General features: G+C 36.2%; 1 protein-coding gene across 4 annotated transcripts in view; it reads left to right on the top strand.

Moving 5' to 3' along the window:
* The window catches only part of TBC1D23 (TBC1 domain family member 23), a 38,150-nt gene extending 19,805 nt beyond the window's left edge, over positions 1–18,345 (top strand). For 2 of the 4 annotated variants that reach the window (XM_052794767.1, XM_052794766.1), the window contains 11 exons: positions 618–740; positions 1,780–1,872; positions 4,462–4,632; positions 4,849–4,891; positions 5,617–5,726; positions 6,393–6,535; positions 7,738–7,782; positions 10,916–11,004; positions 13,849–13,984; positions 15,180–15,374; positions 16,589–18,345. In XM_052794767.1, the coding sequence (XP_052650727.1) occupies positions 618–740; positions 1,780–1,872; positions 4,462–4,632; positions 4,849–4,891; positions 5,617–5,726; positions 6,393–6,535; positions 7,738–7,782; positions 10,916–11,004; positions 13,849–13,984; positions 15,180–15,374; positions 16,589–16,670 (1,230 nt within the window). In that variant the 3' untranslated portion in view covers positions 16,671–18,345. The remainder of the gene's footprint in view (positions 1–617; positions 741–1,779; positions 1,873–4,461; positions 4,633–4,848; positions 4,892–5,616; positions 5,727–6,392; positions 6,536–7,737; positions 7,783–10,915; positions 11,005–13,848; positions 13,985–15,179; positions 15,375–16,588) is intronic. The other 2 variants (XM_052794770.1, XM_052794768.1) reach the window with 1 other exon arrangement.

Below are 18,345 nucleotides of genomic sequence, written 5' to 3'. Positions count from 1 at the left end.
AGAAGGTTAAGTGAAACATGTTAGAGAGAAGTTTCCCTGCAATATTCTTACTTCATGACTGATAGCCTTGTTTTGCAAACCAGGCTCTTGTAAGAACCAATGAAGCAAACATGCCATACTGACACAATTGCATTGTAGTAGACTGCACAGCAGTCCTAGCTGTACTTACAACAGCAAACAGGAAAAAGTCACTTACTAGAGATAAAGCTGTCATCACCTGCACTGTTCTTGCAGTTCTTCCTTACTCAAGATATCAGACTTCAGTGAATTCATGAAATAAAAGTAATTGATAGCCATTGCCTTTGGCTTGTATGTACTTTCTCTGTGTGTAGACAGGTATGTGAGATTGGGGGGGGGGAGAGAACAAAAACCAGAGATATTTCATCATGTTGGCATGGTTAGAGTGGCAAACAAGCATGTTTGTAATGGAAGTTCGGGCCTTGTCATGATTTTCAGAAAGAATTGCAGATGATCAAAAGTTTAATGACTGTGTGGACAAGATACACGTGTATCGGACTTAACATTTGTGACATGGTGGATATAGTTTTACTTTAAGGCTTCACATCTGAAGACAATAGCTTCAGTTAACTTTTTTTTTTTCCTTCTTGCCTTATTAGGACAACCACAGTCTTTTTGGCAGCAGCTTGCTGGGCCTCAAAGATGATGACACAGACTTGAGCCAGGCTCTCTGTCTAGCAATTTCTGTGTCTGAGATTCTTCAAGCAAATCAGCAACAAGGAGTCAGTATACTGAATTACTTCCCCCCTGCTTCCCAATTCTATCAAAAAGGAAAAGAATCACTTGCTAATTCGTGTATCACAAATATTTTTAAAGTGCTTACAACACAGATGAGTATTTGCTATTTCAGGAAAAAGCATTCTTGTCTTGAAGTTGTCTCCCTTGTAAGTGATCTGCTGACAGCAATGCATTTGTGCTGTAGCAACTAGAGCTACAGCCCAAGGGACCTTAATACAGCTGATCTGAATCTGAGGAGTGAGAGCTTAAAGTAATATCTCACTAATTTGAATTCCTTTCCAAATGTAGCTATTATAGAGGAAGATTTAAAACCCACTACTCAGTACCTTTGAGAAGAATGCCATTATGAAATATCTGTTTTTTGTCAACGAAAGGTTTAAACAAACAAAAAAATTGATTCAAGCTATTTCTGTAGTACTTAATTGCAGACAGATGTATGGACTTCACTTAGAGTATTTAAGACCAATATATGGATAATAGTGTAGCTAGAGTACAGTGTTTCTTATTGACTACTGGCTTTTTGTAGCAGCTTCCAGGCCCCAGTTTCATCAGGCATACTTTTTTTTTTCCCTAGTCCAAGTAAAGTTAAGCATCTGTTTATATCCTGCTTAAGTCGGTGGGATATAAAGCTATCCTTATGTGCTGTGCTGAGTAGTAATGGACTGTTGGATTAGGACTTCAAAGTTGTCCCTTCTGATGTCTTGTTGATGCCTGCCTTCATACCCACTGTATTTCTTCTCAGTAGAGATGAAATAATTACACTGTGTGTATTGCACTTAGGTGGTCATTTCTGCTGCACAAGCTGATGGATTAATGGGAAATCACTATTGGAATACTGTTGGTAGTCTGCTAACTGTAGAAGTTCAGATTAGTCAAATAAAATAAGATTTTCCAATAGCTGTTAGCCCCTTTGAGGGGTTCCTGTAGTATTGGAGTTAGTATTAAAATATAATTGTAATTGATGGAAAAGTACATAATTCATGATTTTAAAATTTTCTAACAGGCAAAATCTTTCTCTTTCAGGAAGGAGTAAGGTTCTTTGTAGTGGATTGTCGTCCTGCGGAGCAATACAATGCTGGGCATTTATCAACAGCATTTCATTTAGACTCAGATTTGGTTCGTATGCTTTTTGTTTCTTTACTGATTTTTGAATCCTAAGTTAAATAGAAGGAGAGAGAAATGTCTGTCTTGAAAAATAAATTATTGGTTAGTTTAGACTCTAGTCTGTCGACTGCAGTGTCTAGCTATGTGATGAGGTTTCAAAAGTTAGCTTCTTTAAAGGAGATTGGTGGAATCATCATTTTATTGAGAAGATTAGTCCTTAATGACATTAGAATTTGGGATTCCAGACTTCCTGTTCTTTGGTTATAACTGGAAATCCATACAGGCTAAAAACTAGACATTGCTTGGAGGAGAAATCTCTTTCTAGCATCATAATTTCTAATGAAAGGTGTCATCAATTTTAACAAGTAGCTTTTTTTTTTTTTTTCCCCCAACCAGTCTTCATACAGCCTGCTTCTAAGGAGAATATGTAAGGATTTGGTTGCTCCTTAAAAATTTTTGCAGTACAATATGAGAGAGGAAGTGCATTAATTTGGGGACTGAGATGTACTGCGGACTAATTACTTCATTAAAGATTTTGCTGTAGTTTCCATTTGGTTCTGAATTCCTAACTGAACATTCAATCATATTTTTCTCCGTCCTTTTTTCCCCAAATTGCTTACGCTTCAGCTGGAAGTATTCTTCACTTCTAGATTAACCCTCTACTATTTCACTTCAAGCAGTGTATGGATGCTGCATGGAATGATTTCTATGTATATACCCCATAAAAGGCTTTTTTACTTTTCTTAGTTAAGAAGCTCAGTCCTGCATCTATTATCTTTACCTCTCTAATTAAAATTAAGTATTATTCAGTAGTATTTGCACAAGTATAATTATATGGGAGAGAAAAGGAGGCTGAGGGCAGACCTTATCGCTCTCTACAACTACCTGAAAGGAGGTTGTAGCAAGGTGGGTGTCGGTCTCTTCTCCCAAGTAGCAAGTGATAGGACAAGAGGAAACGGCCCCAAGTTGCACCAGGGGAGGTTTAGATTGGATACTAGGAAAGATTTCTTCACCAAAAGGCTTGTCAAGCATTGGAACAGGCTGCCCAGGGAAGTGGTTGAGTCGCCATCCCTGGAGGTATTTAAAATGTATGTGGATGTGGTACTTAGGGACATGACTTTGTGGTGGAGAGATGGCAATGTTAGGTTTACAGTTGGACTTGATGATCTTAAAGGTTTTTTCCAACCTAAATGATTCTATGATATAGTGTTCTGGTTTTAACCTAGATCAAAAATTATTTAGGAAAAAACTTTCCCCATGGTATGTGGGTGTCCTTCTGCTAGCCTTAATTGAACATCATATTCAGTAAAGTAGAAATAAGCATTATAAATTATTAAATAGTTTAAAAACCTAGTAATATATGAAAAAGAAGTCCATGAAGACAATTCTTAAATTGGATGCGATTAGTTCGTATGTATTTAAATTATATATTGGAATTAACTTCTGCAGTATGGGTCAGTTAGTATGGTTAGGATCCTTCATGAACCACATTGGATGAATGTCACCAGTTTCCTCTGTTTTTAGAAGTTTAATGCCAGGAAAATGTTGTAGGGAATAATCTTTGAGACAAAAAGCCATTAATGGAACTTCAGTGTGTTTTATATGCTTGTATGTGCAAAGTACAGGCAATTTACTTTAAGGGGAGGCAATGGGGAAAGGACTTTGGAATCCATCTCATTTATAGGTGATAGTCTTAGAGGAAGTAGTGAGATTTAGCACCTATGTAATAAAGCAGCAGTATGTGGCTCTAGGAAAAACCCCGTTAAAATTCAGGTTGACTTACTGATGACTAGGTTGTGTACTTGTTACTTCGTACTTCATCATTTAATCCAGTGTAAAGGCTAGATAATGACAATTCCTCTCCCTCCTCCTCCCCCCACCCCCAATCCAGTTACAGGTCAATATTTCCTTATTAATTTAAATAAGCACCTTCCCCACAAGAGGAGGTTAAAATTTGAGCTGTATTTAGAAAGTCTTTGTTTCTCCATCTCTTTCATATAGCAGCTTATTGGTTTTGCGTGCATAATAGGCCTTCAGGAGACCACAGCCTTAACTTTTTGAGACTACTAAGAATCCTAGGTGTCTCCTTGTACTCCTGATTGTAATTTTTTTTCAAAATCTTGATAAGTAAATGAGAAAAAGCTTAGCGGGGAGACAACAAGGACCTTACTGGCACCTAGAAATTCTGGGTATTTTAAAGGGTTTCAAAACTGCAAAGTTTGAACGTGTTGCGCTCAAGCGTATGTAAGTACGGAAATCAGTCCCTCTGCCATACTGCCAACTTAAGGCAACATGAAAGTTGCAAAGACTTTTTCCACTATTATTTGGTGGCTGCAAAAATAAACTAACAAATGTTAGCTGCGTTTCTTTCCCGGGGAGAGCAAGGTGGAGTGAGGAAGAAAAGGATGATCCTCAGTGTTCTTTACATAACATGAGGTCTGGGTCAGGCTGTCTTTTTTGTGAGTGTGTGTCTTTTACAGTGCTGATGTTGCCTTGTTTGTGCTTAACAAATTATAACCATTTTCAAAATTTGTATCTTTTCTCAAGTTACATTACAGTATGTTGGTGTCAAACAGCACTTTTTGTTTGTTTGTTCCACAGATGCTTCAAAACCCATCAGAATTTGCACAGTCTGTAAAATCCCTATTGGAAGCACAAAAACAATCTATTGAGTCTGGCTCCGTAGCTGGTGGGGAACATCTCTGCTTCATGGGAAGTGGCAGGGAAGAAGAAGATATGTATATGAACATGGTGCTAGCACACTTCTTACAGGTACAAGTAAATTGCTGTTGATTTTAATAGCTGAAATAAAGTGTCTGCATGTATCATTGATGCTAAATGGCAAAATATTTTCCCCTTAAAATCCTAACTGTTTTATACATTACTCAGGTTTCCAGTTTTTATGAAGTTAACCCATGTTTCATTACCATGATTGCAAAACTCATTCCACAGATTTTTGCTTCAACCAAAAATGTCTTTCTTTTGCAGAAAAATAAGGAGTATGTAAGCATTGCCAAAGGAGGATTTATGGGTAAGCTTATTAATAACGAGCTTTGTTTGAGAAAACTTGGTATCTTAACACTGTTGATATTTTTATTGGGCTTTGGCTAGAAATCAGCTAAATGAATAGCAAATACATCTCATTTCTCAGGTTTTTGTTTTGTGTAAGTCAACACTGTGCACTTGCACATTTGTGGTTAACTGTTACGGCTTAACCACATTTCTGAATGGTGACAAATTAATACGGGAAGTGGGGAAATTCCCTCTTTCTTCTAACTTATCATTCTTGATGTTTAGCCTCTGTAGATTGCAGATCTGTATGAAGATGCTACTTCATAATTACTATTAATTGTTGTTGTGTTTTCTTAAATCATCGGTTCATAATTCTGCAGTTCATGCTGCTGGACTCAATCAGGCTCTACAACAGCAGAGAGATCTGTTCTACAATATGAGCACAGAGGCATTGCTAGTCAATATGTGCAGTGTCATAACAGCTATCTTTAGGGTCAAAGCAGTGATTTATTTTTAGTTGCTGCTGTATTTTAACTGTTTTCTTTACTAAAATAAAGATTATCCTAATGCCTTTGAACTACTGAAAGAAAAGCCAGGGGTGATTATAGCGGTATCTGACTTCATCTGTTTTATTAAATCATGTGGAGCAAAAATTGTTACTGATTAGTCTTGGATATACAGTATTTTCATCAACAGACTAATTTCAGTGTGGTTCTGAATGTTTTTTTAATGGCCTTTTAACAGCCCTTCAGCAGCACTTAGCAGATATCAATGTGGAAGGACCAGAAAATGGATATGGCCACTGGATTGCTAGTACCTCCGGCTCAAGAAGTAGCATAAACTCGTCTGTTGATGTAAGTGAATTTTGAGCTCGAGTGGTACAGTGGGATGGGAGCCACAGGTATACTGAATTTTTTCTTCATGTTCCTCATTCTGTTCTGTAAATGCAGTACTGCAAGTCATGATTGTTTTCAGTTGTATGTTTAATTTCCAACTATATTCACTGTCTAGTTGGAGGTGACCTAAACGTGTTTTATCCTCTTGAGAGGAAGAGCTTGTAGAGAAGAAATTGCTGTAGTCATTCTCCAGCAGAATATATGTAATGGACAATTCTTTTCCTGGTTCTTCTTCACTCTGGGAATAAATTACTACAAAACTGGCATACACTTTCATGGGAAAGCTCAAAATTGCCTCCTTTCTACAGCCAATAGGTTGCATGTAGAATTTGACTTTTAATTTGGATACAATTTATCATTAATGTAATTCCTTCCTCTCTAGATTTTCACAGCAGGGTGCTCAGTAATAAGGTTTGTTAAGCTTGCTTTATTGGATCATCTTTACCTCAGATATTGTTGCTGTCATTTGATAGAACTCTAAAAGAATACTTAATGCTGTAATTAATGTTCTACTGAGTATCAAAAAGTAGATTACTATTTTGTAGTCTGTTTCCTTTCTTAACAAACTAGAAATTAAATAACATTATTTTATACAATTAATCCTGAGAGGAGTTAATTTTACAGGGTGATTCTCCTAATGGTTCAAGTGATGGAAAAGGAGTAAAGTCCCTGGTGAATAAAATGACGGTTGCTTTGAAGACTAAATCTGTGAATGTGAAAGAAAAAGTTATTAGTTTTATTGAAAATACATCTACTCCAGTGGACAGGTGCGTCATTTATATCTTGCTGTGAATTAGTAGTGAGGAATGACTTCCCATTTCAGGTGGCTATTCTGTAAATGTGAAGACTGTGCTAATTAGGAAAAAAGTTATCTTCCAGTTTCAGCTTTTAAATTTCTTACACCTACCCTCCTCACAGTTTTATCATGACACAGTAAGCCTACTGTGCTGCCTTAGTATTGCAAGACCAGTGTGAGCCGCCTTTTCTCTTGAATGTTTATCTAGAATTTGTCACTGCATGCTTGGTTTGACTTCTTATAATGTGTCATTTCTTTATTCAGTCTAAAAAAGTCAAGAATGATTTCACTTTTATTTCAGTTCTTCCCCATCCTGACTCTAATGGAATGGGTGAATGACAGAAGGACCCTGACCTTCTGGACGGGGGGGGAGGGGGGGGGGGGGGGGGGTTTGTTCCGTTTTGCTTTTTTTTACCAGCCCATCTTGTCAAGTTGAGGTTAACTTTTTTGAAGATCTTGATTTTTCAAGTCCTGATGTAAAGCTGCTTTTCAAACCCAGAATCCACTCTTGTTCATTTTTTGTATCTTCAAGTAGAGCTGGGAACGAGAACGTGCAAACATGTTAAAAGATGCTTCCAAATGTGGAAGTCATTGTTCCAAATACTTACCTTAACTACATAAAAGAATAACAGCTTTCATCTCTCAAAGCTTTAATTGAATAGCCTGTTTTAGAGTTCTTTAAAATGCAGCCTTTGGAGTTGTATGTTGCAAAGACATTGGTATTCAAGAATCTTACAGAGCTAGTGTTTGTTTGATGGCAGGATTTAACATACGTGCCAAATGAACAGTAGTTTTTAGTAGTCTTGTACCTAATCAAAAGATACAGATTGTTGCTTCTTTTTGTGTTGGAAAATTACCTTTTTAATTATTATTTCACAATTGGAGGCAAAAAATCTTAAATAGCACTTGGTGGTAGCTTTTGTTGTGTGAAGAATTCAAGTAAGGCTTATGTAAGCCATACATAGCATGAAAAATGCATCTTTTAGAATTTTTACAAATATTTCTCTACCTCATGGCTAGCTGTCATGAAGCATTGCTTTTATTTATAAGCGTCCTCCTTGAAGAAGATACATTGCCAATATAGAGCATTTCAATTATTTATCTAGTTTTCCTTTAAACTTTTTTTTTTTTTTTTAATTCTTTTGTTCTGTCCTCTGCCCCAATGTACTATAGAATACCTTTCAATATTCCCTGGCCAGACAGAGCAAGCCTGGAGCGGTAAGCTTGATAATTAAGCAGTCTGACTAAAACCACCTTTGTCGTATTTAGCATGGCATTGCAATATTTGTAAGCATTGGTTACACTGACAAAATTGCTCGCATATTTTAATATTAATTTAGGGGTTTTGAATATATTGAAGCTATTGGGTTTTACAAGTACTAGTCAGGGGACTAGAGGAAGAAAAAGAGTGTATTGGTAGTGCTTTCTTCTCTTAGTTTCTGCTTTTTTATTTCTGTTCTCTTCCTTGCTATTGCTTTTTATGGAGTTTTTTTTTTACTTGCCATTTCCTGTGTACATTTTATTAGTGACTCGTACTAGTGAAAGACACCAGGAGCAATTACTGAACAAATTATGGCTTAAGGTCTTAACAAGAGAGACTACAACTATGAAAAGGACTTGTTATAAACTGTTCATAAAGCATCATCAGAGCTTAGATATAACAGGGAACCCATACAGAAATTCTGTCTGGAAATCTGGAATTTTTATGCTTCTCATCACATGGTGATAGAACATGCTGATAGAAACAGAGATGCTCATTACTGGGAAGAGAAAAATGCTGAGTTAGTCAGTAAATACGCTTTGCAGCTCTCCCCTATCTTGTTCACATAACTACTGTGTTTCACGCAAATGTGGAGTCCCTTCACATTTGTCTCAGATTTATTGCCTTATAAATATTTCAGAAATAAAAATTGTGAATTGAGCTTATGTAAAATTACTTCTGATAAATGAAGGACAGCTCATGCATAATCACTTTGGAACTTTGGTTATACTTCAGGAACTCTATGTTGTAGCTTTTAGCACTCAAACTGAAAAGCATGAAGGTTGCTGCTGGAAGAATTAATGAAGATTTAAAATGCTGTTTGGGTTTTCAAGGATTTTGAACCAATTCTTCTTTCAAGTAGTTTTCACATAATTTGAGATAGCATTTACCCATAAGCATTACAGAATGGTGTTGTGTGAGCAAAACCAACAGTAATGTTAACCAGTATTCTTTAAAAAAAAAAAAACCAACAAAAAAGTGGGAATATCCCGATAGCACATAAGATATCTTGTTTATTTAGAAATCCTAAAGATCATGGGGATTTCTGCCCACATTTTGTTGACCAATTTTTAGAATATCGTAAGAAAGTGTTAAAATTCCAGCTTAAAACACTTGTTGACTGTGTTCGATAACTGAAAGGCACTTGGATCTGCATTTGTAACCAAGAAGTTTTGATATATTGAATTATACTTTGGTTATTTTACTTGCTCCTTTCACTCACATTGCTTATTTTCTTTCATTGGGAAGATGCAATAATAAATTTGCTCACACTATGGATCACTAGACTATTCTCTTAAAATTGCAGCTCTTAAAAACCTGGAATGGCATTCTTTTCCCATCCATTCCATTAGATCCACTTTGTGTTTATCACCAATATATTTCATTTTGCAGGTTTGCCACTAAAGGGAATTGCATTCAATTTGTAACAATGTAATGATGGCCTTCCATGCAAACAGGTTAAAGGAAATCCATTTCTAATTTAAGATGTTACCAGGTTTTTATAAAGTAGCTTTTTACTTTCTCTTGTCTTGACTAACTTTGATCTATAAACACCAATGAGATCTTCTCTTAAATCCTCTCTGTGTAATTCAATTTGCCACTATTTAAATGTCTTTATTCTTACTCAATTGGTTATGTATTACTAAAGCGTATTTACAAAAGCCTCCGTATAGAAGCACTGCCCTCTTGAATTGTCAGTGTCATTGATGCTTATCGTCTTAAACACTAATGAGCATGTTTTTGTATGTTTATTTTTTGTTTCATTGTAGAATGTATTTCTAGTCTTTTTTCCTATTAAACATTTCCTTGTTTTGTCTATATTAGTAAATTTTAGCCATAGAAAATGTAGGTTTCTTTTTTAACTTTCAAATATGCTTTCAGGTATACATAAGTACTAGCATTCATTTATACGTTACTAAAGAGGTTGCCTCTCCAACTTGGTTCTACAGTAGCATGTAAAATGGAGTTAGTGAATACACTTAAAACAGGAACCAGGACTTACAGTTTATAGGAAATATGAATACACATTATGGGGAGAGAGGTTATAGAAATTGAAACGGGGGAAAGGGACAGGCATGTTTTGGTTTTGTTTTGTTGTTTTAAACTAGGGACAAGTGTGTTTTGGGTTTGTTTTGGTTTTTTTGAACTACTACATTTTGCTAGTTCTAAAGGCTAAAATCATGAACTGTTTCTTTTTTTCAGCAATTACCTGTTTTGTAGCTTTCTGAACCTTTAGGTTTTCTCATATTTTTCAGGTATTCTCAGCAGTTGAGAGCCAGAACTTTTAACATGACAGCTGTGACCATGTAATCACAGCAGTCTGGGCTGGAGCTTTAAAATATCTTAGGATTTGCCGCTGTTACTGTCAAACATTAAGACTCAGTTGTGTTTGTGTCATTTAATATGATCTGTAGAAATAGATTTAAATGTGATTTTTGAGGTCAATATTTATGCAGAAATCCCAGTGATGCTGGGATGTTAGCAGTAGGAATTGCTTGACCAAAGTTTTCAGGATTTGGCTCATGCTGGAGAAAGTAATGGACAGGAAGTCAGAGTTCACACTACAGTGGATGGTTTATAATAACCCCACTTCAAAGTGCTTAAGGTATTTTGTTATCTTCTGAGGAACTAACCAGAAAAATGAGCTTCCAGACATGTTAGTTAATAGTCTTCATTTTTTCCTTTATCCCAATTTGGCATCCTTGTAAAGCTGCCCTGACTGTCCAGAAATATTTCAGTTTCCTGCTAGAAACTTCATAGCATGTTGTCAGTTTTCAGGTCTCTAACTTATTTTGTCATTTGAGAAGGTGAGCAGAAGTTCTTTTTAAAACAAAAAAGTATTTATTTTCACTTCATTTGTTACAGGTCAGCCTTGCCAAGTAACTGAAATACATGCTTTCACTAACAAAATTGCTTGATGGGTCAGTCACAGCTTCCTTGCAGGCAGCTTAATGAAATTTTCTTGTCCTCCTCAGTTGCACAATTGTTCGCATTTTGCTAATGTGTTATTGTAGGAGTCATACCATCAGTTTGAAAGTTACTTTTCTTCTCCCATCCCATGTCCTCTCCTGCCCTTTTCATTGCCAACAGACACGTCAGCAGCAGTGACAGAGTAGGAAAACCCTATCGTGGTGTGAAACCAGTATTCAGCATCGGAGATGAAGAAGAATATGATACTGGTACAGTAGAAGATTTTCCTCTTACCTAGATTAGCTTATCTAGACAAAGTTATTAAATTTGGCTAAATCAAGAGTGTATGTTACATCTTTGTCTTACAATGTGACATTTTTCTAATTATTACCATTGATCTTGTTTGTTATGGTGGAGCCTAGGAACAACCAAGAAAGAAACACCCTCTTCAAATACATAGTAGCAGACTAAGTAAAAAAGATTTTGTGGTAGGCACCAACAGGAAGAAATGGAAATAGATGGGTTTAGTGTATCATTCCTGTTCACTTGTTATTTCTGTAGTAAAGATCTCTTTATCTACACTGGTCTTGTACGTGTAAACCTGCAATTGTACCACTACTAGTCACAACAGTAAGCAAAATGTAAAGGACCTAGTCTGGCTCATAGATCTCAGGTTGAATCTCTAGCATTGGCAATTATAACAATCTGAATTTCTGAAAATATAGTTGAAGCTAGACTTAAGATGGTTAATGTGCACACCTCTCCAGTGTTTTGTACTTTGCTTTTTGGCATTGAATCTATTAATAATTGATTCATCACTTGATATGCACGCAGAATGCTGTATAAAAACATGCAATCTTTATTTAATTTTTTTATCTAGTTGAAAAATTACAGGGAGAACTAGAACACCACACTTTTCACAAAGGTTTTTTTTTGAGACCAGCACTAACGTTAGAATGGTGCAGACCTACTCCTGTCCTGGTTTTGTTCTGGTAGTGTTAGCTCACTCCCAACCATCACCATCTCACAAGTAACTGTTCTGTGACCAAAAGGCATACTCAGCTTCATGTGAGAAACAAATAACAGGACTAAGAATTTTTGACCTGCAAAAGAAATAATTTAGGAAGATTAATGAAGGAGATTCATAGGATCGAGAGTTGTTTAAATAAGATAGCAGACAAACAATGACCAACTGTTTGCCTTCAGTAAGAACTGGGAAGGAGCAAAATGAAACTATCAGGCAAAAGCTTTAACACTAACAAGATACTTCTCCAAATGCCATGTAATTAAGTTTGCACAGTTCTTTGAGCATCCATAATAGTGTTTGGCAAAGTCTATGTGGTTTCAGAAAACCAGGTCCTCAAAGACGAATTGTCTAGAACATATTTTCAGTAATGGTTGTTTGATAATTTCTATTTACATTTGCTTTTAAAAGCACTGTTAAACTTAATAAGTAAGCAGAATCACTGCAATGATTTGAATAAGCAAAGCCAACACATATGAAGTGAAACATATGTTATTTAGGTACAGAAGAATGCAAAAAGTGAACTTGTTTCTGTATAACTGCTTTTGTGAAGTTTTAGTGGGGTTTTTGTAATAAATAATTGCAATCAGCTGTAATAATTGCAGCCTGCTCTAGGTGGCCCTGCTTGATTAGGAGAGTTGGACCAGATGACCTCCAGAGGTGCCTTCCATCCTCAACCATTCTGTGAATCTGTGAAACGAGGATGGATTTTGTTCCATTCCTTGCAACTTCGTAATGTATTTTTTCAGTGGAAACGTTTTCAAAAGTTTGGCTATAATTCTGAATTGCTTTGAAATAAATAGTTTAACAAAGCATAGAAAACCAGCTTTGAAAAAGATGCTTTAAAGGGGTGTCCTTCGAAGTTATTTCTGGGAGTAACTTCTATGGATTTAATGTAGTTCATTGTTTTAGATAAATAGATTGCTTAAATTCTTCTAATGTAGCACCGAATTACTATGTAAACATAATCACTATATTTAGACATAAAACCAGTATTTTGCAACTAAGTGATAATACTTGCATGAGTTTTGGGTGTTTCAGAGAGGTCTGTGCTGAAAATTTTGGGTTTGAGTATGTTCTTAAATGTCCTTAGAAAAGGAGGTGAACCCAGAAGACAACAATTTCTGCTAATGATTCAAGGTTATTCAAGGTAGTAAGGGTAGACTGAAGGAGGAGCCTTTTGCTAGTCTGAGTGACTGGGCAATAAAATGGCACATGAAATTCAGTATCAATTAATGTGAGGTGAAAAAGACATGGGAAAAAACCTGTTCTAGACAAAATGGTAGACTGATTTGGCTGTGTCCAGGAGCAGTAGGTTTATAATAAGTAGGTGCTCATTAGCAGTCAGAAAAGCAAATCAAATGTTAGGAATTATAAGGAAAGGAACAGAGAATAAAACAGAGGTCATTATGTCACTGTATAAACCTATGGTTCACCCACACATTGAATATTGTTTGTCTTGATCCTCTACCTGAGAAACAATATGTTTGAACAGGAGAGGGTTCAGAGAGGGATAAGAAGGGTGAGGAAAGATGTGAAATGGCTTTCATAACAGGCATAACTGAATATTAGAACTTTTGTTATGTGACATAGGCAATTTAAGGGAGGAAAAATGGCCCACAAAAATAACGCCTGGCCTGGAAAGGGATCAACAAATGTTTATTTCTTCTTGTACAAGAAACTAGAAGCCACAAAAGGAGGCTTTCCTGGAATGTAGTTGACATGTCTTTGGTACTTCTCACCAAAAGATATTGGTGTTGTAGCTGCAAAAAGTTTACATGGCTTCAAGGAAAGTCTGGACAAGTCCATGTAAAAGACGTCTGTTAAACTTTACCAAATGGACAAATCAGACCAGCCTAAGAAATCCCCTGAGCTGAAAATAGTTGTCTGCTGAGAGAGAATTAGAAGAGAAATATCAGATATGCATGCCTTTTTCTTTCTTCCCTCTGAACAATTGTTTATGGCTAGGTGGACCTTGGTTTGAACCAGTGTAGCTACTGTGGGTTTAAGTGAGTTGAAAATTTGTCTGATGTTGTGTGAAAATCTTTTCTTTTTTTTTTATTTTTTTTACCCCCTCCCTTCAAAATAGATGAAATTGATAGCTCCTCAATGTCAGATGATGATCGAAAAGAGGTCGTCAACATCCAAACATGGATAAATAAACCTGATGTGAAGTATAACTTCCCCTGTAATGAAGTAAAAGAAAATGGACATATGTTTCCCAGGTACTGGAATTAGTCCTAAGCTTAATGAAAATGTCTGTCTTGATACACATTTAAAAAAAATATATTGGGCAATTAGATTATTCTTTATATTAAACTAGGAAATGAAGGCGTGAAACAGCCTAGAACAAAGTGTTACCACTATATTTGCATTTTTATATTTGCAGTGTTACAGAATGGTAATGATGTACAAAACCTAGTATGAAGTTTTGCTTTGCAAAACAAGATAGTAAGAAAAGTATTCTCAGTATACATAGGCTTATTTTTCAAGACCAGGTAGACCCAAGTACCTGTGGCTCCAGTTTTTCTTGCCTACTTGTCTCTGTGCCTTGTACTATGCACCCATCTTGCCCCTAAGATTCAGTGACCTTGTTAATCCTGCAAGAGCAGAACATGATGCTTGCTGTATTTGGCTTCCCCAAAGAGTACAAATCCTGTTGAATCTGGATAACAGAAAACTATGATGGGCTTTCTCTTGCATCATGGTCTGTTCTTGTCTTTTATTATTAATTTTATTTTCCCATTAGGTTTATTTTATATGGTGTATGATTAGTAATCTGTTATAGTATGATTTCTCAAACTGAGTTGGAACTCAAGTAGTCTGTTCCCACCACTAGTTGAACATGCATTCCTTCCATGAAGAAGGCAAAAGTGGGTCTTGAACTGAGCTGGCAGGTCAGCGTCTCCACCTTAGTGCTTGCACAGTGATTGACAATCATGGAGTGCCACCATGTCCTTTTAACTGAGGTCTGATGCTCCACATGTAGAGTTGCCAGTATCTATAGATGGAGGGATGGGGTTGGGGTATGATTGAAGGATGAAAGAGAGATGCTGGAGGCATTTTCCTTACTCTGTGCATGGCCTGACACTTCACTGGTGGTTGTGATCTTTGTTAATAGCACTCATGGCTGTTGTGTTGAGGTGATGATGTTAACTGCTCACTCAGGTTTTGTATGCTGTTGAGGATGCCATGCTTGTTTTAAAAAATGGCTGTGACACAGTACTCAAGGAAAATCTGCAGTATTTAGTAGACCTTTCTAAATTACAGATTTTAAAAGTATTAAAACTGTTTCTCAGATTTGGGAACTGTTTTATCTAGCTCTCTCCATGTAGCTTATTTGTAGAATTTACCTTTCTAAGTAGCTGTTATTTAGTTCATTAGCAAATTTAATTTGTTTGTTTTTTCTTTTCCTTCAAGTCATCTCCTAGTAACAGCAACTCATATGTACTGTTTGAGAGAGATTCCATCGCGAAAGGGACTGGCTTACATACAGTCTCGACAGGCACTCAATTCTGTAGTCAAAATCACATCCAAGAAGAAACATCCAGAACTGATCACCTTTAAATATGGAAATAGCAATACTTCAGGCATAGAAATTTTGGCAGTTGAAAGGTAAGTCATCTCAGTAGCAGAGATGTAAGTAGCAATGATATACAGAATGCTGTCAACTGGAAATCAGGCATGCTGTAATTCCAAGAATTGAGGTCAAAAGTAATAGTTTTTATTTGGGAATAGATAATTCAGCTGTGAACTAGAAAAAAAGATCTGCCAGCAGAATGAGGAGAGTTTACAGGACCCAGCAGAGAGGAGCTCCGTGGTCTGCAATGACAGTTGTTGGGGATGGGATGTGTGCAAGTGTTTTCTTTTTGTAATATGTCTTAAATGGAAATGAAGTGGACAACTATTTGCACCCTAAAGTACGGATTTGTGAAGAGTGGGATTTAAGAGAGTGGTCTTTCTTCTGTGGTATCTTTTTTTGAGACATCTGACTCTTCCTATGCATTATACAAGGAGTCCAGAAGCCTGACCCCAAAACTCAGAATCCCTGAAACCTGGTTCCTGAAAGTTAGGTATTGCCATGCTCAACGCTTGTGTGCTTAAGACTGGGGGGAAGTCAGAGGCGTGGGTGGATTGGGCTTTTTTCCACTGGAGTAGTCTGTTGTTTCTTGGCACTGTTTTAACAAAGTTGCTGACATCAGCTGGACATTTTCTCAACCTCTTCCTTGGGGATAACTGGGTGCAGTGGGTGCTCTGTTTTCACAAGAAGTGGAAGATGAGTTTCCTAGCTAAGTAGGGAAGTTGTTCTATGCCTGTTGGCTCCTTAGAATGAAGTTAGTTTGGTAGTAGGTCAGACAAAGATAAATTAAAATGTTGCAGAAAACTGTGCTGCTTGTTGAATTACTTCATCACCACCTTGTTGACTGGAGCAAATCCACAAGAGAAAGGATTGTAAATAAATGATCTAGAGCTATCTATAGGAATTAAAAAAAAAAAAAAAAAAGACAACTGCCATGTGTCTGTTGGACAGCGCTATCTGTACAGATCTTAAACTGCCTGATCTATACCATTGTCAGTTAATGAAGAACTTTTCCTTTCCAGGATGGCCTGTGAAGTACTCCTCAACAGTTCTAAGTTCACAAATGGAAAGTGTTTCATAGCATAAACAGGAAATAAATGTTACTTTCTCAGTAGTTTTTCATTTTAATATATTCCCCCCTCCTTCCTGCTAGTTTGTTCCAGAGGAAAAATCAAAACAAGAATTATGGAATTGATACTCAAAAATCTTGTAGTGAATTAATGATGGCTTTTTCTAATCTTTTTTTAAGGTATTTGATTCCAAATGCAGGTGATGCTACCAAAGCCATAAAACAACAGATCATGAAAGTATTGGATGCCTTGGAGAGTTAATAACTAAAGACTTTGTAGAGAACGGTTTATAAAGAAGAAGCAACCAAGATACTGTATGTGGACACAAGCTGACTGTTTCCCAACTGAATACTAACTTAAGAGAATTTTTCTGTTTGCTGATGGGAGTGCCTGAGTAGCAGGCTTAAGATAGGGTAAATTATTATCGATTTCTGAACAGGATTTTTAATTTTTTTTATTATATTTTTTTTTGTTTTGAAGAAATGTTTATTATAAAGGTCAGTTTGTTTCATTTTTAATGCAGCCTTAGTGTGAGTGATCTGCATCTTTGCAAGAGAAGATGCAGCTGGGTTCACATTCAGTGTGTTAAAGGAATGAAGCACTGCCAGATACTGAGCAGCAGTTGAAAACAGAATGTTTTTTAAATTACTGTCCCTTGAAAGTGAAGTGTCTCCATTGCCTGCAGTCTATCACTTTGATTTCGCCTACTGGGTAGTATCGAGGACTGATTAAAAACTTAGGTTTATAAGCAGAGCAGATAAAAATCTTAGAAATACTAGTTCCTTCTCATTAAAAATGGTTAAGTCCAGCTTGGGCTGCAGATAAACGGAAAAATATGCAAGCAATTTGTAAAATTAACTTTTTTAAAAGTCTTATCAACTGCTAGGTTAAACAATTGGAATTGGTGGTAAGGATATTTTTAAATACCAAAATGAACTGTGCACAATAAGCTTTTACTACAGGGTTGTGACTTTTTTTAATTATGCAATATTTTACATTTCATAGGTTGAAGCTGTTTCTCTTGTAGAGATGAGTGTGTGCATTGAAATTGAAGTTAATGCTTCATGACAGAATGTGATAGTTGAAAACAAGTTAGCTTGCTCCTCAGAAACAAAATGTTTAAGATAATAATTAGACCTTTAAAAAGGTCAGCACTTTGAGCTGATCGAAGGTGTGTTCAGCGAGAAAATTAATGCACGCAAATAAAGTGAAGAGATTCAAGTGCTATATATACCTGTGATAAATGTATTCATTACCTGTTGCCTTCATTGATTCAAGCATTTGTTCATATTCTTTTAACTAACATCTTCTAAATTAGTTAATGTTTGAGAGATGGCAGCTATGTGATTGTTTATCAGCAGCTTTCCACTTGTTCCAAGAATGGTTCTCTTGTTAAAAAGCTTAGTACACAAATGTTCTTATGGTGAAGGCATAGCATCTTTGTAGACTGATGTGGAAATTACCAAAAACTGTGAAATAAAGATAATAAGAATTAGCTTTGCTGCGTGAAGTCTTCTGAGTATTTGAATCAAAACCTGTGAATTGGTACATCATCAGGAGGTAAAATAAATTAAACTGACCTTTATAAAAAACAGTTATTCTAAGTTATTTTACTAGGGATCAAGCTAGGGCACCTTAATTCTGGAACTAATTCCTTTTTTTTTTTTTCCCTTTTCTTAGTATCTGAGTAAACACTAATAGAACTTGAACTGTTGAAGATATTTGCATGAAATTGCACCTGGGCCAACGCTCATGTATTTATAGTTTTGCCCAGCAGCTGTTGTATTACATTTTCCTCTTCCTACTCCCTTCTGAAAATATCCTGAAGAGTCTCTGACTCTGCCTACTTCAGCAATGAGATTTTTTTCATGTAAAGATGTTTGTGTTACTGTTTATAAACTACAGTTGTAAATAAACCAGTACAATTTGAACATAA

Source organism: Harpia harpyja, chromosome 8, assembly GCF_026419915.1.
Source record: "Harpia harpyja isolate bHarHar1 chromosome 8, bHarHar1 primary haplotype, whole genome shotgun sequence".
NCBI classification, from domain to species: domain Eukaryota; kingdom Metazoa; phylum Chordata; class Aves; order Accipitriformes; family Accipitridae; genus Harpia; species Harpia harpyja.
Note: the sequence above shows the minus strand (reverse complement) of the source record. Positions and strands in the feature narration are given on the sequence as shown.